This window comes from Ictidomys tridecemlineatus, chromosome 3, assembly GCF_052094955.1.
Source record: "Ictidomys tridecemlineatus isolate mIctTri1 chromosome 3, mIctTri1.hap1, whole genome shotgun sequence".
Lineage (NCBI taxonomy): Eukaryota > Metazoa > Chordata > Mammalia > Rodentia > Sciuridae > Ictidomys > Ictidomys tridecemlineatus.
In genome coordinates this window covers 55,613,267-55,640,786 of record NC_135479.1, presented here as the reverse complement: position 1 = coordinate 55,640,786, position 27,520 = coordinate 55,613,267, and the positions used below count along the sequence as shown (strand labels likewise).

General features: G+C 39.8%; 1 protein-coding gene across 5 annotated transcripts in view; it reads right to left on the bottom strand.

Moving 5' to 3' along the window:
• The window catches only part of Dnah9 (dynein axonemal heavy chain 9), a 331,866-nt gene that overhangs the window by 58,096 nt on the left and 246,250 nt on the right, over nt 1–27,520 (bottom strand). For 4 of the 5 annotated variants that reach the window (XM_040269453.2, XM_005332884.4, XM_040269458.2 and 1 more), the window contains 8 exons: nt 26,871–27,059; nt 23,857–24,092; nt 17,709–17,831; nt 15,967–16,171; nt 13,320–13,484; nt 9,665–9,805; nt 4,838–5,008; nt 3,009–3,131 (listed from right to left, as the gene is read on the bottom strand). In XM_040269453.2, coding sequence (XP_040125387.2) covers nt 3,009–3,131; nt 4,838–5,008; nt 9,665–9,805; nt 13,320–13,484; nt 15,967–16,171; nt 17,709–17,831; nt 23,857–24,092; nt 26,871–27,059 — 1,353 coding nt within the window. Of the gene's footprint in view, nt 1–3,008; nt 3,132–4,837; nt 5,009–9,664; nt 9,806–13,319; nt 13,485–13,909; nt 14,121–15,966; nt 16,172–17,708; nt 17,832–23,856; nt 24,093–26,870; nt 27,060–27,520 lie in introns of those variants that run through there. The other variant, XM_078042898.1, reaches the window with a different exon arrangement.

Here is a 27,520-nt window from a genome sequence, read left to right as displayed (position 1 = left end):
TTGAAGTGTGGTTATTGTGAGAGAAGGACTGATTTTTTAAAAAAATCTAAAATAGTCTTGTCACATGAGCCAGACTGTCCTTGACCTCCTAGGCTCAAGTGAGCCTCCTGCCTCAGCTTCCCGAGAAGTTGGGACCACAGGTGCACGAGGCCATGCCCTGAATTTTACATTCTATTTCATGTTAATGCCTTTAAAATTGAAGTGTAGAAACGGGAACTTATTTTAGTAATAGGAAAACTTTTAAAGATGTTTAAGCTGACTTGGGTATAGGAACCCATTGTTTCAACTCTTAACTTTTATGAAGTTGAAATACAAGTGTTTTGAATGAATATTTAACTTCTAAATTGAGATGAGCTTTACGTATAAAAGTTACACATCGGATGTCAACGACTTAGCAAAAAATGTAAAATTGTTTTCTAATTGACAGTTTGGATCCTAAATGTCCCCCAAAAGTTTGTGTGATTAAAAAAAAAGGCTTGGCCACTAGCCTGTGGCACTATTGGATGATAGTGGGAACTTCAGGGGGTGGTAGAAGGAAGTTAGATCATTGAGGGTGTGCCCCTGAAGGACATTTTGGGACCCTGGTCTCTGCCCTCTCTCTCTCTCTCTTTCTCTCTCTCTTTGGCTCTTTGGTTGCCATGAGATGAACAGCTTTCTTCTGCTATTCACTTTTGCCATGTTTTTCTGCCTCACTAAACAGTGTCAAGCAATCATGAACTGAAACCTCTGAAACTGTGAGCCAAAAATAAACATTTTCTCCTTTTAAGTGGTTTATTCCAGATATTTTGTCACAGTAATGGAAAGCAAACACAATCATTTTATAAAAGCTCCTCACGGAAATGATAATATTTTGGCTGTACCGGGTCAAAGAAAATATTTTATTTATTTTATTAAAACTTATTCCATTCATTTCTTTTTACATTTCTTCATGTGGGTAATAAAAAAAATTTAAAATCACAAATGTGGCTTGCATTACATTTCTTTTGGACAGTGCTACCCTAGAATAAATACACTCTAAAAGTGTTATCTATTTTTTTTTCATATTCTGTGTGGTAGAAAAGTTGATGGCTTTCCCAGACATCTGCATTTATTACAATTATTCTTAAAAGGTTTTGTAAGTTTGTGGTTTTGGTTGCTGTTGTGAAGGAAATCCTCCTTTGTTTCTTTCCCATTGTATTATTTCCCTTTTCATTCACCAGATTGGGCTCAGGATGATGAATGAAGTTAAATAAAAATTAAATTCCACCTTTATTATTTAAATCAAGGATCAGCAAACTATAACTTTCAGGCTCAATCTGGCCCACCACCTGTTTTGTTAAATAAAATTTTACGGGAACTCAGCCATGTCCATTCATTTCCACACTGTATGTGTCTTTGGCACGGTTGAGTGGTTCCCTCAATATTTACTATGTGGTCCTTCACGAAAAGTTTGATGATTCCTGATTTTTATAGAGTCCTAAGGTTGATTGAAAGGATAAGCTATAGACTCTGAAAAAGAAGTTAGGAAAGGATTTTGAGCAATGGTAGCATTAGTGGAATTAGCCTAGAATTTCTTAAGACGACTTCTTTTTAAAGAGGAAAGCCTGCACATAAATGATTTATTTCGGGGCTTTTGTTATAAAGTAAATCAGCTTGGATGGATCTCAAGGGAATTATGCTAAGTGAACAAGCCCATTCCAAAAAGTTATGTGCCATATGTTTCCATTCAAATAATATCCTTGAGATGACAAATGTTATATAAATGGAGAGCTGATTCGTGGTTGGTTGGTAGTAGGAACTGGGTAAGGAAGGAGGACACTGTGACTATAAAAGGCCAACATGAGGAAGCTCTGTAAAATGGAGCTTTCTGGGTCATGACTGTGGTGGTGATTACATGACTCTACACATGTCCTCTAACTAAACACACACAAGCACACACACACACACACACACACACACACACACACACACTTTCTGTAAAACTGGTGAAATCAGACTAAGATTGGTGGATCATGTCAATGTTAATTTCCTGGATATGTGACTGTATATGGTATTACAAGATGTTATCATTGCAGGAAGCTGGGTACAAGGGATATATCTGTATTATGTCTTACAATTGCCTGTGAATCCACAATTACTTAAAAAAATCCAAGTAAGATATATAAAGAGAAAGAAAACCAATCCCATTGCTGTAGACTCATAATTCTTTGTGAATCAAGTCTCCGTAAAAATGCAACAGATATAGACGATCGTAAGTAGGATTCATCTTATGCAGATGCCATTCCATAGGTCACTCATCCGGTAGGGACGGGACTCTATGGAGTTGGGATTCACTCAGTTGCCCTTTCCTGCAGGCTTCATGTCAGGTTTTCTTAATGTAGGCACAGTGCCTATTGAAAGGACTTTATTGATTCTTTTCAACATTTGTAAAATCCCAACTAAGTTGCACAATATGGAATGAAAATGGGCTTGGCCCCCAGCCAGGCCAAAATGTGAGTTCTGAATTTGCCACTAGTAAGAAGTGGGACCTCAATTTCCTCAAATGTTAAATGGAAACCCATAATACCTATTGCCAAGACGGACAAGGCAGTGAAATGAGACCTTGCCTTTCTGAGGCACTCAATAAGCATGAGTTCTATCACTGAAATGCATTCCCTGCTTGGAGTCTGAGTTCAGATTCATAGGGAGATGTCTGCTTTTTTAGAAATGCTACTGCAGCAGTAACAGCTCCACAATCAGTCGCAGGGACTCACCACAGAGCCCGTATTCCAGTCCTGAGCCTTGGTAGGTGAAGGCAGCTCAGAGAAGTTTATAGGGACTGAAGGTTCCTTTCTCCCCTGGAGACAGAGCCCTCACACACCAAAATGCATGCTCAGAAGGTTGAGCCTTTTCCTGTGGGTGTACAGGAAAAGGGACACCGCTCTATGCTTGAACTCAAAAATTGAGAGTCTTGTTGACACCGTAGGGACAAGCGTCAGGAGGAAACTAAGAGATGAGAACTTGATTTTTTCACAGGAAGCAGTACTGACCTTGACACCTCCCCAGGCCTGTTGGGAGAGGAACTCCACTGGGCTAGGGGTGCCTGTCTGTGCTGGAGACCGAAGCAGGAAGTCCAATTCTGCTGCACTGATTTCCTGGTTCATGAGGAGGATCTGCAAAGGAGGGAACACGACACCATATTTCTTTAGCTTGTGGTGGCCTCAGGTTCAGGGGATCTTAGGGATTGTCACTCAGTGTAATTATTGCTGCCTCTGACACTAGAGCTTGCCCATCAATTTTGGTTATTTAGAGAGGATGGAGTGGAAGAAAGTGTATATTTATGCAAATTACTCCTATGTGCATCTGTTTTCAACCTCAATATCACAGTGACTTAAATATACCCGGTGGATGACTATATATCTTGGTTAGCAGGCATTTATTATGTATCAATCATAAAATGCCACGGAGTATGTGCCTGAAATTTAATTGAGCAGATGACACATACAAATGACATGATTTGAGGAAAGTGCCAAAGTGACATATGAACACACGCAAAATAGAAACACACATATGAATCAACAATGTGAATTTATGCAAAATAGAAGCACATATGTGAATTAAAAATAGGAGAGAGGTCCCTGAACAAGGGAGTGGCCAGCAAGCCAGAGGAAGGAAGGGGTTAAATCGACTAAATTTTCTATAAGTAGTCCCCCCCTGCCCTGGCCTCCACCCTCAGTACTGGGGAATAAACCAGTATTCTATCACTAGGCTAGCATTCTATCACGGAGCCACATCCTCAGCCCTCTTTAAGTCAGTTTGAATTAGGTCTTGAAAAGCTAAGAGAATGGGAATATTGAACAGGAAGGTAGGACTTTCAGATGGGGGGGGGAAATGAAAAATGCAGAGATTTGGAAGGGAATTACAACAGTGTGTGCAGGAGGGGAAAAGCTTTTGGCTTGGTTAGAGACATGATTTTCAGCGAGAGGTGGAACCCCTGTATTTTCTAAGGCCAAGCTATCATTTAGGCTGGCCTGGGAATTACAGAACGTGCGAGGACTAAGGGATGCTCACATCTATAGAGCTGGATTTTGGAACATGGAGTCAACACAAAAATGATACAATATCTGACTTTTGGAATTGGAAGTGGCCTTTGAGATAGTCTAGTCTGTGCTACCAAGGTATATATTGAAAAAAAGTTCCCAATTCTGAATAATTAGGGGGATAAGTGAAAGGAAGTAAATTTTTAATGACTTTTTGATATTGAAATTAAATGGAAGACCAGGGTTTCTCGTTCAAGCTGCAGCAATATTAGAAGTCTCCAATTTTCCCAGGCCTTTAAGAACCAAAGTTGTTGAAAATTTTCTAAGGCCATGGTTGCTACAATGTCTTGTGTGATTTCTTAACCCAGGAGAAGGTGAGGTCAGTAAAATTATTATCTATATAAATATTGATGGAACAAAACTTCTGATGGCATTAGAAAATCTTCTAGTTTTCAGTATGGCCCTCTAGTTGCATCTTCAGTGCTAGTTTTGATGGACTGGTAGTGGCTGCTGGAGGGATATTTTTAGAAGGATCAGAGCTCATCCAGGATCAGCAAGAAAAAGTACCATGATTGATTCAGCGTATCTGTTATGAGGGGGACAATGTGGGGGCAGCATGCATGTATCTTATTGGAACTTCTTTGGAAAGTGATGTTAGAAGAAGAAAGTTTTAGGGCTGTGGCATGACTTAGTGGTAGAGCACTAACTTAGGCCCTGGGTTTCATCCCAGCTAGTGGGAGAAAAAAAAAAAGAAAAATAAAGAAAATTTCTTAAGACTTGATGAGTGGGCACTAAAAATGACCCATCTTCTAGAAATCATTTTTTCGTTTTACTTTTACCTGAAAGGTGAGTTGGGCAAGGTAGGTCAACTTATCGCACTCGAAGAGTCCGCGGGTCGTATACTGGTACACAGAAAAGGTTATGTTGTCTATTAGATTGGTGACCCGCTCCTTGAGGCTCTCATCAGGAGCGGCTTTCTCTACAGCCTTCTGGAAGACGATCCGGAAGGCCTGAGGACAGAAGGGTGGCATCTTGGTGACTTACATGGACCTCCTTTTATATATGAGTGGTCAATTTTCCAGCCCACCTGGGGAAAAGTGATCCCAGTACATCTGGGGAAGACAAGAAGAGACCATGGTAACAAGAGAAGATGCTTTAGCTCTTAGTTTGCTCAGATCAACAATTAGAGGCTGCCACTGTTTGGATGTAGTTTGTGCCTTTTAAAAGTCATATTGGATTTTAATCCCTAGTGTGAGGTATTAGGAGAGTGGAAGCTTAATTTGATTATGGAATAAGAGAGAGGGAATTTGGGTGGAAGGTAAAACTGGATAAGATCATCAGGGTGGGACTCCTAAAATTGAATAGAGATTTTTATTGTGTGGGGGGAGGGTAGTACCAGGGATTGAACTCATGGGTTACTCGGCCACTGAGTCACATCCCCAATCCATAATTCTGTAATTTATTTAGAGACAGGGTCTCCGTTGTTAGTGCCTTGCTTTTGCTGAGGCTGGCTTTGAACTCGTGATCCTCCTCCTGTCTCAGCCTCCTCAGAGGCTGGGATTACAGGAGTGTGCCCCTGCACCCCCTAGTGGTGGATTTATAAGGAGAGAGACCAGGAAACACACACGCCTTGCCCCACTTCAATAAGGACTCTGCCAGCAATAAGGCCATCACCAGATGTGGCCTCTTGACCTTGGACCAAGAACGGTGAACAGAAATAAAACTCTTTTCTTTATAACTTTATAACTTCCCCAATCTGTGATGATATTGTTCTTTTAGTAAAAAGAAAAGGATCAAATACAAGGACATACAGAGAAGAGCCCAAGGCTTTGATCAGTGAAGAACAACCATCCAGTAGTCAATACACTTTAAATTCAGTAAGTTTTTGTTGGATAACTACCTGAATAGAAAGTAGACACAGCTGGGATTAATGATGCTCTACAGCATGGGATAAAATTCTTGGGGGCAGAAACAATCCTCCGTACAACTTTGTTGAACTGACCCTTGCACATAGCAGGCAGTGAGAATATTTTTAGTTAATGATTTTTCCTTTGATAATGATCAGAGTCTCAGATATTATTTGTTCTTTTCCTATTAATTTTGCAGTCATTTGAAGAGTCCTTGAAAGTGTCCTTTTTCCCTTATGAACCCTTCTGCAATGGTGGGTGTACAGCCAGCTTTGGGTTCTTCTTTAGAACTATATATTATGGGTATGATGGGCAGTAAAAAAAAATCACATAAGTTAATTTTCTCTTGTTTTAAACTTAAATAATGACTATTCATAAAAAATGAATATTTGGAATGCTATCCTTTAAGTGTGACATGAATAGAACAAATCCTTAAAGAAAATAAAAGCCAAGATACAATTGGACCTTTTAGATTCTTGGTTCTGCAGATTTCTAGTTTCTTCTCTGTTTTCTTTTGTGGTTTTAAGAAGAAAAAGAAGAAAAAAATCTAAAGTCTTTTTGAGACCAAGTATTTGAACCTAGATGGAAACCACATAAGATTTGAGTCTCAGTAGTTCTTCATTTGCAAAATAGGAAAAAAAAATGTGAATTTCTCTCTCCATTCACAGATCTACATTTCTTCTCGTTAACAAAGCCCTTGGAGTCTTCATCTCAGCAAAATCTTCAAACCAAACCATTGTGATGTTTGCCTTCACTTGGTGGATTTTAGGTGAAATATTAGTTGACTATGAGCTGATGAAACAATAGCTCTCTAGAACCACACAGTGCAATTTGAGAAGCTTCCATGTGCAGAATAGGTCCATGGAGATGGATGGATATCTTTTCCAGGTGGTTACTATAGCTTTCTTCTAAGGCTCTATCAAAATAACAGTAATCAGCAACGAATCTCGAGTTACTAAGTTTAAATAAAATGATTCCCAATTCAGGAAAAGAGTTAAAGAAAATGAAAAATCTGAATACATCCAGGATTTTCTTTATACTAAGCTCATTTGACTTCTTTTTTTTCCCTCAACTTATGAAGAACTTCCCTGTTTCTCTCCCTTTGTGGTTTTGAACAACACTGGTGCTGGGCCTGATCCTCACTCCCACAGCTTTCTCCAGAAGGTCTGTTCTGCCTACATGGTCTGGTTATTGACTTACGCTCCCCTGGTAGATACTCACAAGCTTTTGGAACATTTTTAGGGCCCATGAGTGATTGCCTAGTGTTTTGTCTCTCTACTTGAATAAAAATAGTTGCATTTCTCAAAATCGAGTCCAGCTCTGTGCATATTATAGGGCTAAAAAAGAATGGTTGAATGAATGAATCACTTTGCTCTGCTAATGCCCAAGAGAATGAGGGATGCTCTAGATCAAGACTGTCCAACTCAAATGCCTCCAGGAACCAGGTGTACAAGACCAAATAGGGAGGAGGAAGATTACCAGGACACAGAGGGCATGTGCCCACCTAGGGAGAAGCAGCTACAAATTCATGCCATGTGGAATATGAGTACAATGTTGTCAATCTTCCAAATTTTCATGAGAAGCCCAAAATTGGTATTTATGTGAATTCTCTTTATATTATTGTAATATTATTTGTGGTGCTGGAGATGGAACCCAAGTCTGATGCATCTAGGTAAGCACTCTACCATTGAGGTATACCTTCAGACTAATCCTCTTTATTTTAAAATATTGGTAACCTATTCATGTATTTGAAAAGCCTTCTGTGGACCAAAGAGAAGAGATCAACAAGACCTTGGGTTCCCTGTTTGAAACCCTGATCTGTGTTCATCTTGCTTCTGTCTATCTGATGATCCCTTTCCCATCTTATGAAGAAATGGTATTCCTCCAGTCATGCCTTTCTATAAAGTGCACACAAAGCTACGCTGGGTCTCTCAGCAGTCTGCAGGATATCCTAGGAGGTGTTCCCTCACCTATGACACTCTGGTGCCTTCTATGTGTGTCTCCCAGCTTTTGGTTGAGTTTTGAAGAAAAAGTTACTTTGCTTTCATTCCCATCTTAACCACATGTTGAACTTCAAGTTCATTCAAAATTTGCATTTGGATGAATTTCTGCTGTGTAAAAGCAAGTACAAATATTTTAACGCTTTCTTGCTCAAAACACTTTGAAAGATGGGACATGTGGCTCCTGGCACACTGGTCTCTCTGGGGTTTTCAGAATGTCCCTCCTTTGTGTGCCAGAAATGAGAACTGCAAAATTGATCCTCATATGAAAACTGAGACTATAGAAACTCCAGTAGCCAGCTTTTTAAAAATCAAATCACAGGAGACTTTCAAATGCATTGTTCTTTTGAAGACCCATTTCCACAGCTATTTATCATTCAGAATTTCCATCTGTTTTCAATGATCTAGGTAATCAGTGAAACGTAGTTGTCCTTGGCAATTCTTCATAACAACATGGAGACCCAATGTGCACCTCTTTCTTATTTTAAAAGTAGTGCTTCAGGGTTTCCTAGATCAAGATGCCGTTGCTGCAGAGCAACTGATAACATGTTTTAGCCCACATTTTCATGATTTTCATCTCAGATCTTGTTTTCCAAGACACCATAGTAGGCTTCTGATAGTCAACTTCAACTACTCTTGGAACTAGGGAGATGACCCTGTAGTTATTAGGCTTATGCTAACTTTTATTTCTGTTTTTGAAATAGCTTACATTTCTTTCATATGTTTTCATAATCTGACTATAAGGCCAAGGATCGGGTTTCTCTTAAAAACATAAAATATTATAACCACATGTCTTCCAATCTGCAGAGACTTTGAGTTAAGGGGAAAGGATTGGGAAATGGTGAAAAGCCCTCTCCAATTAAATGAACCCCAGGTATTGGGGGGGTCTTCTGATTTCTCAGGCATTCATAACCATATCCACACCTTGACCTCCACATGATGACTTAGCATGTAATACACATACTGAGGTATGTGTGAGTGTGTGTGTGTGTGTGTGTGTGTGTGTGTGTGTGTGAAATCTCTGTGTCCATATACATATGTTCTCTCTGTCTCTCTCCTATTTGTACATGTGCATGTCCTCTCTGTTGGGTCAAACCAACGAAGTTGCTCAGAAACGTTTGATCTCCTCTTAATGCTTCTTTAATTGTGGTCATTTAATGAATTCACTAGGGGAGAATGATAGTTTCCGAGGTTCACTTAAAATTTATGGGTTTTATTTTTTCATGGGTAAGATGAGTTTAGTCAGCACTTGAAATTTGCTAACAACTTTGGCTTCAGGAATATTGCAACAACCATAAAACAGTTGCTTTGGGGATATTAAAGTAATAAGAAAAGTAATTTAAAGTTGACTGTTATGATGGCCTGCACTGGTCTTTCATCAATACAAGTGATGTGCATATCCAATCATCTCTGGGGACAGGAATAATTTCTGACATTTCTCTGATATCCTCGTTCACACATCCCACATGCACACATCCAGTATCCACCCATACTGAATTTGCTTATGGAATGAATGAAGCTCAGCCTTGCTGTGGCACCTGCTTCTGTTCTAATGAATTATATAAGACTCAATTAAAGAAATGAGGACCTGTAATACAGGTCTGAAGCCAATGAAGCAGTACTCCTGGCCCCGATCTTCAAGATCTGCCTTAACTAATGAAGCACATGGATAAGCTCTCATGGGAAATTACATTAGAGACCTAACATCGCTTGATTACGATTATTCAAAAAAAAAAAACAAACTCCAGATATAAATCACCTTGAGAGAGAACTGATACATTGGGTGTATCTTGCTGAGGTCATTCATGATGAAGTAGAGCAGAGAGGCTTGGGCAGCTGCTGGCCGATAGTGCTCTCTGGCCTCGTTGATTTTTACTTCAGTCACCCTGGCTTCCTGGACCTGTTGAGAAAATAAATAGCAGGCCATTGTTCAAACTAAATAGGGCTTCCAGAGAATCAAGCTGATCTTTCTGTGTGCGTAGTGTGTGTCTGTGTATGGGGTGGAGTGAATGGAAATGGGAAAAGTGGGAAGAAGTTGGAAAAGCCCTATATCAAGCCTGAATGGAAGGACAATATACACAATCTTGCTCTCACAGAGAGCTGTCGGTTCTCATAGTTAGGAAATATGCCAGCTTCTTAGCTCCATAGCTGATGAGATGATTTCCTCAAAATGCGAAAAATATATATTGCTTTAAAATGAACTCCATGCCAAGCAGTGGAAGTCCATGGAAAGAAGCAAAATAATTTTCTTTAAAAAAAAAAGTTTAATGAAATAGTTAATACATAAATTCACAAAGAAAATCTCTTTTAATGGAGTATTTTTATTTTCAGAAAATTTCTTATCACAGGTTAAAAAATAAGAAGAGAGGGCTGGGGATGTGGCTCAAGCGGTAGCGCGCTCGCCTGGCATGCGTGCGGCCTGGGTTTGACCCTCAGCACCACATACCAACAAAGATGTTGTGTCCACCAATAACTAAAAAATAAATATTAAAAAATTCTCTCTCTCTCTCTCTCTTAAAAAAAATAAGAAGAGAAACCTAAGCAACAGGAAAAGAGCTTTCTGTAAGAACATGTCACTTAAATACAAACCTCAATGCTTTCTGCCCTCAGACTCCAAAATAGAATCAACTACTGATAACTTGTGAAAGTCCACAAGAAAAAGCAATGATCCTTATTGAAGATGTTCTCACAACAAGAAGAAGTGCTACCAAAGGGGACAGTTAGAAGGCCTTTTCCAATGAAGTGAACACCTCCTAAATCCCAGAAGGATTGGCACCCCGAGAACGAAAGATGACTGAACAACTTAAAACAGAAAGAAATACTGCATATTCTCCCTCATTTCTGGAAGCAAAAAAATAAAAACAAAAAACAAAAAAAAACCTTATCTCATGAATAGTGGTCTTTAAAGTCTAGAAAGGGCTGGGAAGGCCAACAGAACAAGTATGTCCTTGTTCCAGAACAAGTAGATATAAAAGAAGCACATAATAAGGTCATTACCAAAAGAACAGGCATATGTGAAAAAGAACAAACTAGACTTCTAAAAATAAGACAGTTATTTAAATTAAAAAAATGTACAGGTAACTATAAGAGGCTTGAGTTGAAAAGAAAGAAACACACTGGAAGAGAGACCTAAAGAAATTGTTACAAATGCAGCTCAGAAACAAAGGTAGAGAATATGTAAGTTTATGAGACTTGGAAGATAGAATGAGAAGATTCAGATAGTCCTAGTAGGAAGAAATAGAGAATAGAAAGAATGAAATAGAGACAATATTTGAAGTTTTTGTTGTTGTTGTTCTTTTGTTTTTTTCAGTACAGGGGATTGAACCCAGGGGTGCTCAGTACGTTGCCCAGGCAGGCCTCAAACTTCAGATCCTTTTGCCTCAGCCTCCTGAGTTGCATCATGATTTCTGGCTGGAAGTTACTTTGGGAGCTATATTTGGAGTTAAGAATTTTCAAAAATTGATAAAAGGCTACAGCGCTTATCTTGAAGAAGCATATCAATCATGAGTACAACGAATAAAAAAAATAAATTCTGACTATGTGGTGAAATTTGGAAACATCAAAGAAGAAGGGAAATTATTAAAAGCAATTAAAAAAGACAAAGCTGAAAAGGAGTAGCAATTAGACTGAAAGCAGATTCTCAGCAGCAACAAGACAACATTAGCTATATTATAAAACAATAACAGAAGTTGGGAGGGAATGATCAGAATTAAAGTACTCTCTAATCCTTATGCTGTTTGGCAAGAAGCAAATACATTGCTTAATTTTGGACTCTTTGAAAATATATTTTAAAAGTCACATATATTTTTACATATAAACAAAGCAAGGTTAATTCATAAAGTGAAATAAAGTGAGTAGCTTTAAAATTAGGAAAGATCTATAGAAGTTACTATAGTCTCTGTAGCAAGCAACATGGAGATTCCTCAAAAAAACTAAAAATAGAATAACTAGATGATGCAGCAATCCTACTACTGGGTATGTATCCAAAGGAAATGAAATCACATCAAAGAGATATTTGCACACTTGAATTTATTGCAGCGCTATTTACAATAGCTAAGCTATGGAGTCAACCAAAAAAAAAATGAACAAAAGAAATAAAAATATTTCATGTGATACTTGGAAGACAGCAAGTGCTCAATAAATGTTCACTGATTTTTACACAGTGGATCCATCCTCTGACCTACTCGTATGTGAGCCAGATCTCTCCTGCCCAGAGCAGAGGACTTTCTGCCATCATTGCTTTACAAATTCTTTGGTCCCGTCTGGAGAAGGTAGAGGTCATAGATAAATGGCAATAAAAGCTGAGGGGCAGATCCTCTTCTGAGCCAGGGTTAGACTATACCCTCCTCTTTTGGGGGATTATCACTCCAATCTGAGTGAAGAGCTGTTATCCCACAGTGGGTCTGATCTGGTTTATCTGCTCTGACCATTACTTTTCCAGTTTTCTACTTTGTCTCTACTTGGAAAAGTCTTTCATATTTGGAGAAACCCCAGTAAGTCGGCAATAAGCATATTCATTCCAAGGTTTACTGTTCCCGGGCACTGTTAAGATGTGTGTGATATCTGAATCAGAATGAGTAATCACAACTGGTCTTCTGATCCAAGAGCAGGACTGGGATTGCAAAAGGGCCTATCCAGGTTTGAGTGTCTGTTGGGAAAGGATGAGAGACTGGGCCTCTCTTCCTCATCAAGTCATCTTCTAGTTCTCTGCAACGGGGAATAAAAACCTTCCAAATGTTGTGAAATGGATGAAGGAAACTATCTGCTCTAATTGTTTCCCAGGATGATAGAGAGTTTGAGAACTGAGTTTCCTGCCATGTCATTGAAGTTTTCTCATTAAAATCAGACTTGGGAGATTTTGCTAGTCCGGTGGGTTTTCTTAGGATGCAATCATGCCTGAACCTCAGAACTTGAACAGCAATGTGATTCCTTAGCTTCAGGGCCATTCCACAAACTATCTGAGGCATTCAGTTTGAAGTCTGATTCCCTGAACAGAAAGCCAGGACTGCACAGAGTTAAGTTTGTGGAGCCCAGATGTCAGAAGCATTTTCCAGAAAGTAGAAACTGTAACACAGAATGTGAGGTAGTCATTGCTTGGAAGAATGGTGGGAAGATGGAAATGCTATCTGTTACTCTTCTTTTTTTTTTTCCAAAAGTAAGACTGAGGGCTGGAGATGTGGCTCAAGTGGTAGCATGCTCGCCTGGCATGCGTGCGGCCCTGGTTCGATCCTCAGCACCACATACCAACAAACATGTTGTGTCCGCCAAAAACTAAAAAATAAATATTAAAAATTCTCTCTCTCTCTCTCTCTTAAAAAAAAAAAGTAAGACTGAGGGATTGAGCAGAGAAAAATCATAGGAGGACCCCAACCGGGGGGGGGGCTGCTTCCATGAACCATCTAGAATAAAGTTACCTTTCTTTCCACCTCAGCAGCAGTCTGCTTGGTGATCTCCAGATTCTCCACCAAAGCTGTTTCTCCCAAGAAGTTCCCAGATGCCGAGGAGAGGCGCGAGAGCAGATTGTCTTCTAGTGTTTTGAGTGTGATTTTGAATCCATTTTGCTGTTTTGTGAGATCTGACTGCAAATAAGGAGGAAGAAAGAGTAAGGCAGAGATGCCCAAGGCATCCTATGCTGGGGAGAGGTCTGAATTAAAAAAAAAAAAATCGTTCCTGGAGCCAGAGTCCCTGCCCTTGGAGACTGTAAAGTGGAGGCCAAGTAGTGGGGTGCTTGAGACCACAAGCAACAGGAGATGAGCAGATAAGTCAAAACCCAACAGTACCCTACACTACTGTCCTCCATATCCACATGTGCAGATTCAACCCACCGTGGACCAAAAATATTTAAAAAAATTGTGTCTCTCGTGAACACATACAAGACTATTTTCTTGCCATTAGTTCCTAACCAATACGGTATGAAAACTACTTGTACAGCATTGACCTTGCATTAGGTATTATGAGTAACCTAGAGATGACATAAAAGAACGGGGAGGTGGCATGCAAATACCTTGCCATATTAGACCAGTGGCTTGAAACTCAACTGGTCTTGGAATCAAGAGGGATCTTGGAACTCATCCTCCACTCAGACAAAGGGAATGACTGTTCAAGGCTTGAGACTTGGGCTGATTTTTCTCTTTCCAGTGGGGTTAATATCAGTCCCTATTTGCGGGATGTTTGTGCTATCCTTAGCACAGTGTTGATATACTCAGTGTCACTAAATGTAATTGATTGCTGCGAATAGAGGGAAAGGTCAAGTTTTAGTTCTCTAGCTTGTCCTCTTTATCACCACGTTACTGCCCCCAAATGAACAGCTCTCCTATGCTTTGCTTGGAAGAAACAAAACAAAACAGTAGAAGCTCATTTTACCCAATTTAGACAAGATCATTGCAAGAGCCTTCTCCAAGGCTGGAGAGAGACTGGCATCCAAGTGAATCCCACCTCATTTTTTCCCTTTCTGATGGTTAGGCTTCATATTCCAAGGGACTGGGCACCTTTTATTCCAGTTTTGGGAGCCAGGGAGTTAAGTTCAGGCAGCTCTAACTCCTTTGTCCTCACGCAGCTGGATCCATGGAAAGATCCAAAGGCTACATGTGGAGGCTTCAGCTGTGGCCACCCTGGTCTATCTCAGTCCTATCTCAAGACCAGAATTTGCTGCTCTCTTGGCTGGGAATGCTCTGTGTTGAGCAGCTTTCAAGTTGTTTAGGAATTAGTTCAAATGCCAGCTCCTCCCAGAACTCTTTTTGGTTACCACTAGCCCGTTAGCTTTCTAGTATCACCCTGTTTTATTTTCTTCAAACTTCTTATCCCTGGAGACTATCATGCAAAGTGAAATAAGCCAATCCCCCCAAACCGAAGGTTGAATGTTTTTTGCTGATATGTGGAAGCCAATCCATAATAATGAGATGGGGAGGGAGAAGAAGAGAAGTTCAGTAGATTAGATAAAGGAGAACCCAAGGAAGAGAAAATAGAAATAGGAAAGACAGTGGACTAAATCTAACATGATTTCATTATTACCCTATGTGCATATATGACTATAGGACCCGTGTGATTCTACATTATGTACAACCAGACAAGTGAGAAGTTATACTCTATTTATGTATGATGTGTCAAAATGCATTCGACTGTCAAATAAATAAACAAAAATAAATAAGTAAGTAAGTAAATAAATAAAATTAACATGATTTTCCTATGAACATCTGTGAAAATACCTTAGAGAACCCCACTATCATGCCCACCCACAAGAATAGGGTCCGAATAAGATATACCTCATGCTTGTACACTTTATCAAAATGGATTCTACTGTCATGTATAACTAAGAAGAACTAATAAAATTAAAAAAATAAATTCCATTATGAGCCTATACCAAAAAAAATCCTTATCATTTGCTGAAATGATATCATTTCTTGGTTTACGTTCTTATTTTGCAGATACTTCTACTAGGCCATAAGCTTCATGTGGACAGGTGCATGGTTTTCTGTGGTCACTGCTCTATCTTCTGTACCTATAACCTCGACTGTTATGCAGTTGGTGCTCCATGGGAGTTCAGTAAATAAATGACTGTAGAGGTAGAGTCCCAGGGAAGGCCTGAAATCAATCCTACGGCACCCTCATCTCAGGCTTCCAGCGTCCAGAACTGTGGAACAGTAGATGGCTTTGCTCAAGCTACCCAGTCTATGGTGTGTTGTTATGGCACCCAGAGCTGACTGAGGCACAACCCTAGCAGGGTCGAACCCACTTCTGTTACCACTGCAGATTTGATTCCACTTAGACTGGACATAGGCGTGGGGATGTATGGGATCAGAGTCCTGTGCCAGGCCCTGCTCTTGGCTGTAGGAGTGTCCCTTTTCCTGCCTGTCCTCTGTTTTAACTTACTATATTCTCCTTTTCCTAACTTGGTGTTTCTGGGTGGCTCTATGGGGTTGGGTTTCTTCCACCATATTGCAGAGTTCACTTTCTTGGTAGCCAGGAAAGCAGCCCCAACCCCCGTTCCCAGTGTAGGGCGCACTGCAGGATCTAGTAGCAGAGCGCTTTCCTCCTCCCTTCCTTGGGGAACACCCCACGCACCTTCAGCTGCTCCAGATCTGGCCTCTCCATGCTGACCACGGCGGCCAGCAGCTGGTCCTCCAGGCCATCTCTGGTCACGGTGAAGTTGATCAAGGTGGCCTGAGCCTGCAGCTCGGGCTGGTAGTGAGGATTGGCCAGCTTGGTGTGAAGGATGAGCCGGAACTTGGGATTGTATTCACATTCTTTGTCTCCAATTTTAATGAATCTGGAACATACAGGCTCATGTGAAGGTGGGGTGATTTCCTGTGAGGTTTTTTTTCCCCAAGATCATAGCCAACAATGTTGCTATATTCAGATGTAATTTTCCTAGGCATGTCTAACGTGCACCCTTGGATCTTTCTTTGCTGTAATTTAGGGTACAGGTTTGGAAGGGAACCAATTTTCCCTTGGCCACCACATTTAATATGTGCACTGTGCAACTCTAGGGAGAGCCATTCTGGTGGTGGTCAGTACAGTATATTATGGAAAAGCTCCAGCAGATGGCAGTAAAGTGTTTGGAGGAAGCAGCATCTTGTACTTTGCACAAAGGTGTTTTTAGGCTATGATAGGTCATACTTTTTTTTTTCTCGTGGCTGACAAGAGAATGACTTTGATGGGTGAAAATAATTAAGCACATAAATGAGCATGGAAAAGCAGCTTAGGGCCTGAGCAGTGGGTGAGACTTTTGCTACAGTTGGATATGGTTTGTCCCCCAAAAGTTCACAGGCCAGAAGTTTGTTCCCCTGTGTTATGGTATTGATGTTAAGAGGCAGGACCGAGTGGAAGGAGGTAATTAGGTCACAGGGGTGGGAAGGGATTAATGCTGCTTCTCTGAAGTGGGTCAGGTCTGGTGGGAGTGGATAAGTTCCAAAGAGAGTAGGTTACAAGATGAATGAGCCTGGCTCCTCAATCAGTGTCTTGCTTCCTGTTTTGCCATACGATCTCTTTGTCTTTCTTGCATGTCCTCCTGCCATAGTGCCATCCACCATATTTTGACGGAACCAGAAAGCTCTCACCAGAGGCCTAAAGGATGGAGCTGCCTGATCATGGACCTTTTTAGCCTCCAAATTGTTGAACAAACTTATTTTCTTTTTAAACTACTCAGCCTCAGGTATTTTGTTAAAGCAACAGAAAATGGACTAAGATCCTAAGTCAAGCATGCCTTCATGATAATTATCACTCCCTGTCTTAGTGAGGATGGCTTTTCTACTTCTTCTCATTTCTCTTTCTGCCCTATTCTTTCTAAGCCTGAATCCATAATGGCACCCACGATGGAACTGAACTGTGTATGTGGGGGTGTGGGAGGGGATGCTGGAAATCATACCCAAGGGCTTGATTGATTGCATATTCTAGGCCAAGTGCTCTACCACTGAACTGATGTGTCCAAGGCATATCAAATGTCAGGAGTTGGGTTCTCAGAACCCAGATGTCTGACTTGGATCAAATGTTCATACTTACGTGTCAGTCTGCTTTTTGACCACTTTCCTTCCAAGATTCCTCCTAAACTGCACACTGTGGCCATTTAAAAGGAAGTCGACGGGTTGCTGACTGATAAAAGCAAATTTCATGCCAAAAAGCCCTCTCTACCCGAGAAGGGCAGCTAAGCAGCCCTCTGCTGGGAGACAGAAAGGTGTGCTGGCTACAGGGAGCTCCTTGACAAGAGCAGAGGAGAAGAGATTCTAGCCAACAGACCTCTCCCCATTTCTAACTGGGGTGGGGAGCCAGCTCTTCACACAGGGGCAGCCACACGGCTTGAACCTTACCGTCCTTTCTTAATGACTTCTCTCCCCAGCAGAGGTCCCAGAACAGGATCAATGGATTCTTCCAGGTTTTCAATCAACACCACGTCTCCAGCTTCCAGGGCACGCTCGATGGTTTGCAAGTAGCTGGGGGGAGCGAGTCAGGCCGTGTGAGCCTGTGGCCAGGTGTGCACTCAGAGGCAATTTAATAAGATGACCGTGGCCTTCAAGGCACGGCAGTGCACTTGGAGGCACAGCTATTTGAAACGTCTTCAGTGGCCCCATTTTTCTCTATTTCAAGTGACATTGATGTAATTTTGTACATTTTTAGAAATAGGGAGAAATTGCAAAATACAAAAAAGATTATGGAAATTCATCATAACTACATTAGCAATGTGGCATTTACTGGATATATCTGGACATTCAGCAATCCTTTGGTAACTGTGGGGTTCCAGACCCCTGTGGACACCAGAATCCGCAGGTGCCCCTTCTATAAAGTGACGTAATATTTGCATTTAACCTAGACACATCATTCTGTATACTTTCTACGTACAATACCTAATACAAAGTAAATGCAATGTAAATCATTGTTACACTCTATTGTTTAGGGAATAATGACAAAGGAAAAAAGTCTATATATGTCCACTATAGGCACAGTGTTTTTCATATATTTCTGATGTGTGGTTGGTTGAATCTGTGGATTTCTGCCCTGCAGATACAGAGGGCCATATTGTATTTTCAAATTTAGTTTTTATACTATTGAATTCATATGGCATCTTTACTTTAAAACCCAGTTTTCATAAATAAAATATAGTTTAAACATTTCCCTGTGCTATTAAATATTCTCCCAAAGCAAAGGTTAATGACTGGATATTAGACTTTTATTTATATAACTTAACTTATTTATCAATCAATCAATGAGTATCTAGGTTACTCTGAACTTTTCAGTGCTTTGTAGCATTTAATAAACACATAATAAATGAATTTCCCCAAATCAATTTATAAGTTTGATGTAATTCCAATTCAAACAGAACAAAAAATTTTGCATAACTTGAGAAAAGATTTTAAAGTCATCAGAAAGGAATACCATAAGGCCAGTTAGCAAAATGATGAAGAAGAAAGGAGACTCATATTATCTAATACTAAAATATTTTATATAACTTCAACAATACAGGTGTGTAAAAAAGTCTCTCTCTCTCTTTTTGGATTGGGAATTGAACCCAAGGATGCTTTATCATTGAACTACTTCCCCAGCTTTTTTCTTTTTTTCTTTTGATATAGGGTCTTACTAAATTGCTGAGGGTCTCATTAAGTTGCTGAGTTTGATCTTGTGACAATCCTGCCTCAGCCTCCTGAGTCGCTGAGATTACAGGCACGCACCACCATACCCAGTCAAAAGAACTCTTAAAAGACAAGTATTGAAGAGTTAGCAAGTTAACAATATTTTTGAATGATAAATTATAGAAAGTATTATTTCTTTTCTCTTTTTCTTTTTTGCAGTACTGGAGATTGAAACCCAGGTCTCACACCTGATGGACAAGTGCTTCACCACACCACTGAGCTATATACATCCCAACCCTTTTAACTTTAATTAATTAAGTAATGTGCTGGGAATTGAACCCAGGACTTTGTGCATACTAGCTAGACAAGTGCTCTACCATGCAGCAACAATCATAGTCCACTTTCCTTTTTATCAGTAATTACTTCTCGCTACCTTTTCCACAATTATAATGCATTACTTTTGTAATGAGAAATACTACAATTAATGTGACTGAATTTATAACTAAATAATTTAAAAGCGAGGTCAGTAAGCTAGTATAGTATGAGACACATAAAAAGAACAAAAATGCTGTTTCATACAATAATGATACAGTAAAATGGCATTTCTAATTAATTGAGAAAAGGATGGAAAATGTAATAGGTTACATCGGGACAGCAGCTAACCACTTGGAAAATTAGTCTGCATCTCATTTAGGGAACTTAAAGTATGACTGGATTTCAGTGTAAAAAGAAAGTTCACAGAAAACTAAAATATAATAAAATTTCTGGAGGACAAAAAAGACATTTTTCTAAAGATGATCCGAAGAAGAAATGGGTGATAAGTCTGAACAAATAAAAGCAAAATTAAATAAACAATAGTATGTCAAATCTCCCAAATAAAAAGCCTAGACAGGTTTTTCATTCACTTGACAAAAGAAGATTACACATTGTATGGATAATACAGCATTTGCATTCAAATAAAGTACAACAAATCTAAAAAACCATCCAACAGAAAAGTAGTCAATAGACATGAACGGAGAATTAATTGAACAAATATTTATTGAAGGCCAACAAAGTGTCAGGCGGTGTTTGCGGTAGTGGGGATGTAGTAATGAGCAATACCACCCCCCCCAAAAAAACCCAATTACACTTCTATCTAAAATGCATTCTGTTGACTAGAAAGGGATATTTTAACCAAAGTTTGGGAAGAAGATTAAGGTTAGATTATTCTGTGACTGAAGATGTAGATAAAAATATATCAGTCATTCCTGGGTGATCATTTGCTCTGTTTTGCAATTATTATCTATAGTTCATGAGACTGAATCTAGGGACCCTTTCTACCAATGAACTACAACCCCAATACTTATTTTGGTCAGGGTCTTGTTAAGTTGCAGAGCCTGACCTCAAATTTTCTATCCTCCTGCTTCAGCCTCCTGAGTAACTGGGATTAAAGGTGTTTAACTGTTATTTTTAACATTACACATTGGGTGTAAACAATCCTGGGTGAACTAGACCCGTGGGAGGGCATGTTAGGGACACATGACCAGAGAAGCAAACCTCACCTCACTTGTGCTAGGTTGGATAAATCTCAGATCTCTCAATGAGGATAACCTGGGTTCAAATATTGCCTCCATCACTTAAAAAAAAAACAAAACAACTATTTAATGGACTATTATATGTCACAAAACAACATTTTAGTTAGCAATCAATTGCCTATATGACAGTGGTTCCATAAGGTTATGCCACCTAGTGACATCATACCTATCTCACTTTGTGTAAGGATGTTCTATGCCAAAAATAAATGAAATTGAACAACAACAAAAAAATCAACAAAACTAAAAAGTTGCTTCTTTGAAAACATAAATAAAAATGACAAATCGTTAGCCAAGCTAACAAAGAGAAAGAAAGAGAAAACTCAAATTACTAAAATTTATGATGAGAAAGGAAATATCACGATGGACACTACTGAAATACAAACCATAATCACAAACTGTTTTGAACATTTATACTCTAATAAAATAGAAAATCTTGCAGCTCAGGAGGCTGAGACAGAAGGATCACAAGTTCAAAGACAATCTTAGCAATGGTGAGGTGCTAAGCAACTCAGTGACACCCTGTCTCTAAATAAAATACAAAATTGGGCCAGGGATGTGGCTCAGAGGTCGAGTGCCCCTTAATCCCCATTACCAAGGGAAAATAAAAAAGAAAAAAGAAAAAACAAAAAGAAAATCTTGAAGACTTTGACAAATTTTTAGAGACAAATGACTCACCAAAATTGAATCATGAGGACATAGAAAATTTAAACAGATCAATTTCAAGCAATGGAATTGAAGATGTCATCAAAAGCCTATCAACAAAGAAAAGCCCAGGGCCAGAGGAAATCTCAGCTAAGTTCTACCAGACCTTCATAGAACTAACAACAATCCTTCTCAAATTATTCCATGAAATAGTAAAGGAAGGAACCTTTCCAAACTCATTCTATGAAGGTAGTATCACCCTGATACCAAAACCAGACAAAGACACATCAAGGAAAGAAAACTTCAGGCCAATATCTCTGATGAACACAGATGCAAAAATTCTTTTGTTCCCAGTACTCTTTTATTTACTTGTTCATTTTAGTTACACATGACAGTAGAATGTATATATTATACATACATGAAGTACAACTTCCCATTCTTCTGGTTATACACGATGTAAAAATTATATTGCTCATGTATTCATATATGAACACACCAAAGTTATGTCTGATTCATTCTACTAACTTTCCTATTCCCATTCCTCCACTTCCCTCCATTCCCTTTAGTCTAATCAAAGTACTTCAATTCTTCCCTACTCACCACCCTTATTGTGAATTAGCATTTGCATATCAGAGAGCACATTCAGTCAGCCTTTTTTTTTTTTTTTGAGATTGGCTTATTTTACTTTGCATGATAGTCTCTAGTTCCATCCATTTACTGGCAAATGCCATAATATCATTTTTCTTTATGGCTGAGTAACACTTCATTGTGTATATATACCACATTTTCTTTATCTATTTATCTGCTGAAGGGCACCTAGTTTAGCTATTGTGAATTGAGCTGCTATAAACATTGATGTGGTTGAATCGATTTAGTATGCTAATAGATGCAAAAATTCTTAATAAAATACTGGCAAGTCACATACAAAAACATATTAAAAAGATCGTGAACCATGATTGCGTGGGGTTCACCCCAGAGATGCAAAGTTGGCTCAACATATGGAAATCAATAAACGTAATTCATCACATCAATAGACTTAAAGACAAGAATCACATGATTATCTCAATAGATGCAGAAAAAGCATTTGACAAACTCTAACCAGAGCAATTAGACAGAGAAAGAAATTTAGGTGAAACAAATAAAAAAAAAAGGACTCAAACTATTTGCTGAAGACATGATTCTATATTTAGAAGATCCAAAAACACTCCACCAAAAACCTTCCAGAACTCATAAATGAATTCAGCAAAGTTGCAGGAGTTAAAATTAACACTCATAAATCATTTGTGTTCCTATATCAGTGATGTATCAACTGAAAGGGAAATCAGGAAAATGATCCCTTTATAAAATAAAATAAAATATTTGGGAACCAATCTAACAAAAAAGATGAAATATCTCTATAATGAAAACTACAGAACACTAAAAAAAGAAATTGAAAAAGGTCTCAGAAGATAGAAAGATCTCCCATGTTCTTAGAAAGGCAGAATTAATATTGTCAAAATGGCCATATTACCAAATTCAAAGATGTACTTTATAGAGATAGAAAAAGCAGTCATGAAATTCATTTGGAAAAATAAGCCAAAGCAATCCTTAGCAAGAAAAATAAAGCAGGAGGCATCACAATACCAGAACTTAAATTATAGTAAATTATACTACAGAGCTATAGTAACAAAAAATGCATTGAAGACCCATGGTACAGAATAGAGGACATACAGACAAACCCACATAAATACAGTTATCTCATACTTGACAAATGCACCATAAACATACATTGGAGAAAAGATAGCTTCTTCAACAAATGATGCTGGGAAAACTGGAAATCCATGGCATTTGCTGGTAAATGGATGGAATTGGAGACTATCATGTTAAGTGAAATAAGCCAATCCCCCTTAAAACAAAGCCTGAATGTTCGCTCTGATATGTGGATGTTAACCCACAATAAGGTGGTGGGGAAGAAGAGAAGTTCATTGGATTACACAAAGGGGGGAATGAAAGCAAGGGAGGGGAAATAGGAATAGAAAGAAGAGTGAATTGAACTCAACTTTCCTATGTTCATGGATGAGTACATGTCCAGTGTAATGCCACATTAGGCACAACCTCGATAATGAGAAGTGATATCCCATGTATGTACAATATGTCAGAATACATTCTATTGTCGTGTGTATCTAAAAAGAACAATAACAAAAAAGAATGCTCTGTGATGTTCACACAATGATAAAACTGCATACCAAGGATACCTATCATCACGAATCCCTGTCATTAAATGACACGTGACTGTATTTTTCATTACGGGAAAATACACAAAATATAAAATTTAGCATCTGCACCACTTTAAGGGTACATTCACACCGTTGTATAATAAGCACAAGTATCCATTCACAGAAAACTACCTTTTGTAAATTCTGTACCCACTCTAACTCCCTAGTTAGAGGTGGGGGAACTGGGAGGAGAACCAGGAGCAACCAGGAAGGAACTTGTGTGAGATCAAGAGAAGAGAGACAAGCTAGGGGAGGCCTAATGTCTGCTCCTGATATTTCTTTTCTTCTTTAAAATTTTTTTTTTGTTCTTTTCAGTTACACATGACAGCAGAATATATTTTGATGTGCCATACATACACACTTACATTTCTTTTTCCTGCATCCATGGCAAAATGGTGACTTTTGTGTTCAGTTACTTACCCTTTCTGGCCAATCTGGGTGACCCGGAGGTCTTCTCCATATTTGGTCTTGATCCACTTAATGCCTTGTAGCTGAGGGTCCACCATGAGTGGCCAGCGCTCACAGTTGACGAGGATGGTGGCGTTCTCCATGGACATGCGGTCTGCCGGGAGGCCCTCATTCTGCCAGGCGGCCACATCGGCATCATCCGTCAGCATTCTCAGGGGATCCAGGGTTGGGGTGACTGGGATGGGAACCTGGTGGAAGTGAACACCTGTGTTCAGAATGGACGAGCATTTTCTCAGTGGGGCGGGGGTGGACCCGGATCTCACTTTAAAAAGCAAGATCAAGGATCCCCCAAAGAGTGTGCATGGGGGTGTGATCATTTTTTGGAATCAGGTGTTTTGTTGAAGTCCTGATAGTCTTTTTTTCTCTCTTGATAGATAAATAATAATAGAAAATAGCCCATTGCTCTTTGTTATATTCACCTAAACCAAATTTCTGCTAGAGATGGGTTATATTTTAATATAGAACCTCCTACATTTATTTTTCTACCACATCTCTTGGTTGCCAGTCTGAAACTTTCATCTATTATACCACCTTGCAAAAAGGGGTAGAAAGGCTTCCTGCCTGCCCCAAACATCCTACTCCCAGGGTTGCTCGCAGGACCCTCTCTGCACATCTGCCTGCAGAGAGCATCCACCATCCCTGAGAACTCTCCCCCACGGCTTCTCCAGGGTCCCATCAGGGATCCCAGACCCTTCCTTTTCTTCTCTTTTGGTCTCTATCTGCTTATTTTAATTTTCCTACAAGCAATCTTTTTCATCGATGACTCATATACAATTTTTAAAAACTAGAAGTAAAATTCACACAACAGAAAACCAACCTTTTTAAAGGTGTCGGATTCAGTGGCATTTAGAACATTCGCAATGTTGTGCAACCATCGGCTCTGTCTATATCCAAAACATTTTCATTGCTCCAAGAGGGAAACTCGTACGCATGAAATAATCACTCCTCATTTCCCTCTACTCTAAGCTCTTGGCAACTACTAATACGTTTTCTGTCTCCATGGATTTTTCTGATTATGGATATTTAATATAAATGGAATCAGACAACATGTGACCTTTTGTGCCTGGCTATTTTTATTTAGTTGAAATGTTTTGGGGAGTCAGACCTAGTCCCTTTCAACTCCTCTGTCTCTCTCCTCTCTGGGCTGTGCTTTGCCCAGTTGCCCCAGGAAAATCTCTTCAAACCATCTCCTGTCCCTTAACTTGATCTATTAAGGGCACAAATGGCCCGTGCTCTACCATCCAACAAACTGTTAAAGAGAAATCAGCTCCTTCAAGGTTCTCATCCTGGGATCCGATAGAGTTTTAACATTTTTCTTTTAATCTTATTCACAGCGGCTTTATTTTGAGAAGGCATTAGTAGTTTTTAGCAGACTGTCTGAGTGTGCCCCTGAAATTCATGTGCTGAGAACTTTGTGATGCCACAGATCTGGGAGGGAGGCCCTAATAAGAGGTGATGAGGAGACAGATGCTAGGCCCTCCTAAGGGGATTTCTGTCCTTACCGTGGAGTGGGCTAGTCATCGTGAGAGTGGGTTTGTTGTAAAAGTGAGTTTGGCCCCCTCTTGTTCTCTGGCTCTCACCCTCTCTTGTATTTTTGGCTCCCACTCTGGGATGATACAGCACAAAAGCCCTCACCAGATGTCAGAGCTCTTGGGCTTCAAGACTCATGAAGCATAAGCCAAAAAAAAAAAAAAAAAAAAATCTCTGCTCTTTATAAATTACCCGATCTCAGGTACTCTGTTACAGAAGCTGAAAACAGACTAAGGAGTCTATGGCACAAAATGTTTAAGAACCCCAAACAAAGCCAGCAAAATCCTCCACCAGCTGCTGCAAAGCAGCTCATCTTCATTTGCTCAGTTAATGATGGTTCTTTCAACAATTTCCTCTTTTCCACCAGTGTTCAAGATGAACAAAATAACAGTTTAATTAGTACTTTTAACATGACTAGTTAACACAACGAGTACTGCTATGTTATAATAGCTTAACTAGTACTTATACCATTCCAAGTACTATAATAGTCTTTAAATCACTGTTTAGCAAATCATCACAGAAGTAGGATTTTATGAGATAATCTGGGAAATCAACCATTTATCCCCCCCTCAAAGGCATCTGTTTTGTTCTGGGGAAAATGAATTTTGGAAGACATCCCTTACTGTACATTGTGAACTTTTTGTGCTGATGCTTCCCATAGCTGAATTTTATGAATTTAAGATCCTCTGTGAACATGTTGTTGGTATCCTGATCTTGGATGACTTCTGAGACTCCTGTAGAATGGAGTGTAGGTCACACTGGATGCCCACTGAATATTTGTGAACTAGTGATAATGAGTGATGTGAATATGCCATGGGAATATTAGGAATTATCCTGACTATAGGGTTCAGGTGCAGCTTGTAATCCCCTTCGATCAGGAACTAGCGCTTCCCCTACCTCATTAAGTTGGGTGGGAGAGGTGTAGAGGAAGGAGCCGGGAATAGATTCATCTACTTCTATAAAGACCACCTGTGCAGGCCCTGGCAGAATCACCTGAGCTGTGGTGGGCGTGTCTCAGAGTCCCAGGCACAAATTAGGCGGCTTTGAGGCCTGGTGACAAGGTGCAATGAGTAGCTGCTCCTATGACATTTGGCTCTGGAGCTGAAAGATCTGAGAGAAACAAAGGTTCTGTTTGGGTCTCCTGGGTTTTACTATTTTGAGGAGAGCCAAGAGAGAGCTTCTGACCAGAGGACCCAAATTCCCATGAAGAGTTTTACTGAGAAGTGAGATTCTGTCCTTGGCTGGCCTAAAGGGTAGTGGGCCACAATGCAAGGCAAGGTAGAAGGACACAGACACCCAGGTCCCAGGCCTGGTGCTAAAAGAGCGGTAGGAGTGAGTGTGCAAGAGAGCACCAGGAGGTTTGAGTTCCTGTGGTCGTGTGACCTCATTGGTACCCAGGCGTGGACACAGTCAGGAGAGATTCAGGAAGTACGTACTTTCAGCTGGCTCAGGTAGGGTCGCCAGGTCCCGTCCATGAGGCTCTGCCGGTATTTTTTGGTAAAGAAGCCGAGGTACGAAATGAAAGCTGTAATAAGCAAAATGTCTCCACACAACGTCCTTTCCTGCTGCTTGAAGTTCTGCACAGCTTCTGCCCACCTCACGTTTTCAGAAGCGAGTCCTCCAACCTACCATTTCAAAGGCCAGAGAGGAGAGAGGACGCTGTCACTTGCCAGGCGACAACAGTGGATCTGACCACAGAGATCACACATTGCATGTTCAGAGCAGGAAGAGCCAGGACATCATTTGTTTGACCCTTTCAATCAGTGCGATTTGTCCTGATTTCAGCAAACATTCCCTTGTTCTGTGCTGTGCATTATGAGGACCACAGAAAGATGATGGTATTTTTTTAATTGGTGCATTATGATCATATATAATAGTGGGATTCATTATGATACGTTTCTACATGCACATGACATAATTTAATCAATTTCATGAGCAGGTACCTCTCCTTTTCCTCTCCCCCTACCCCTGGTTACCATCCTTTACTGGATCCCTTATATTTTCATGAGATCCCTCTAAAAAATACTTTCTTCTCTCTAAGTTCCACATATGAGTGAGAATATATGACTCTTGACTTTCTGAGTTT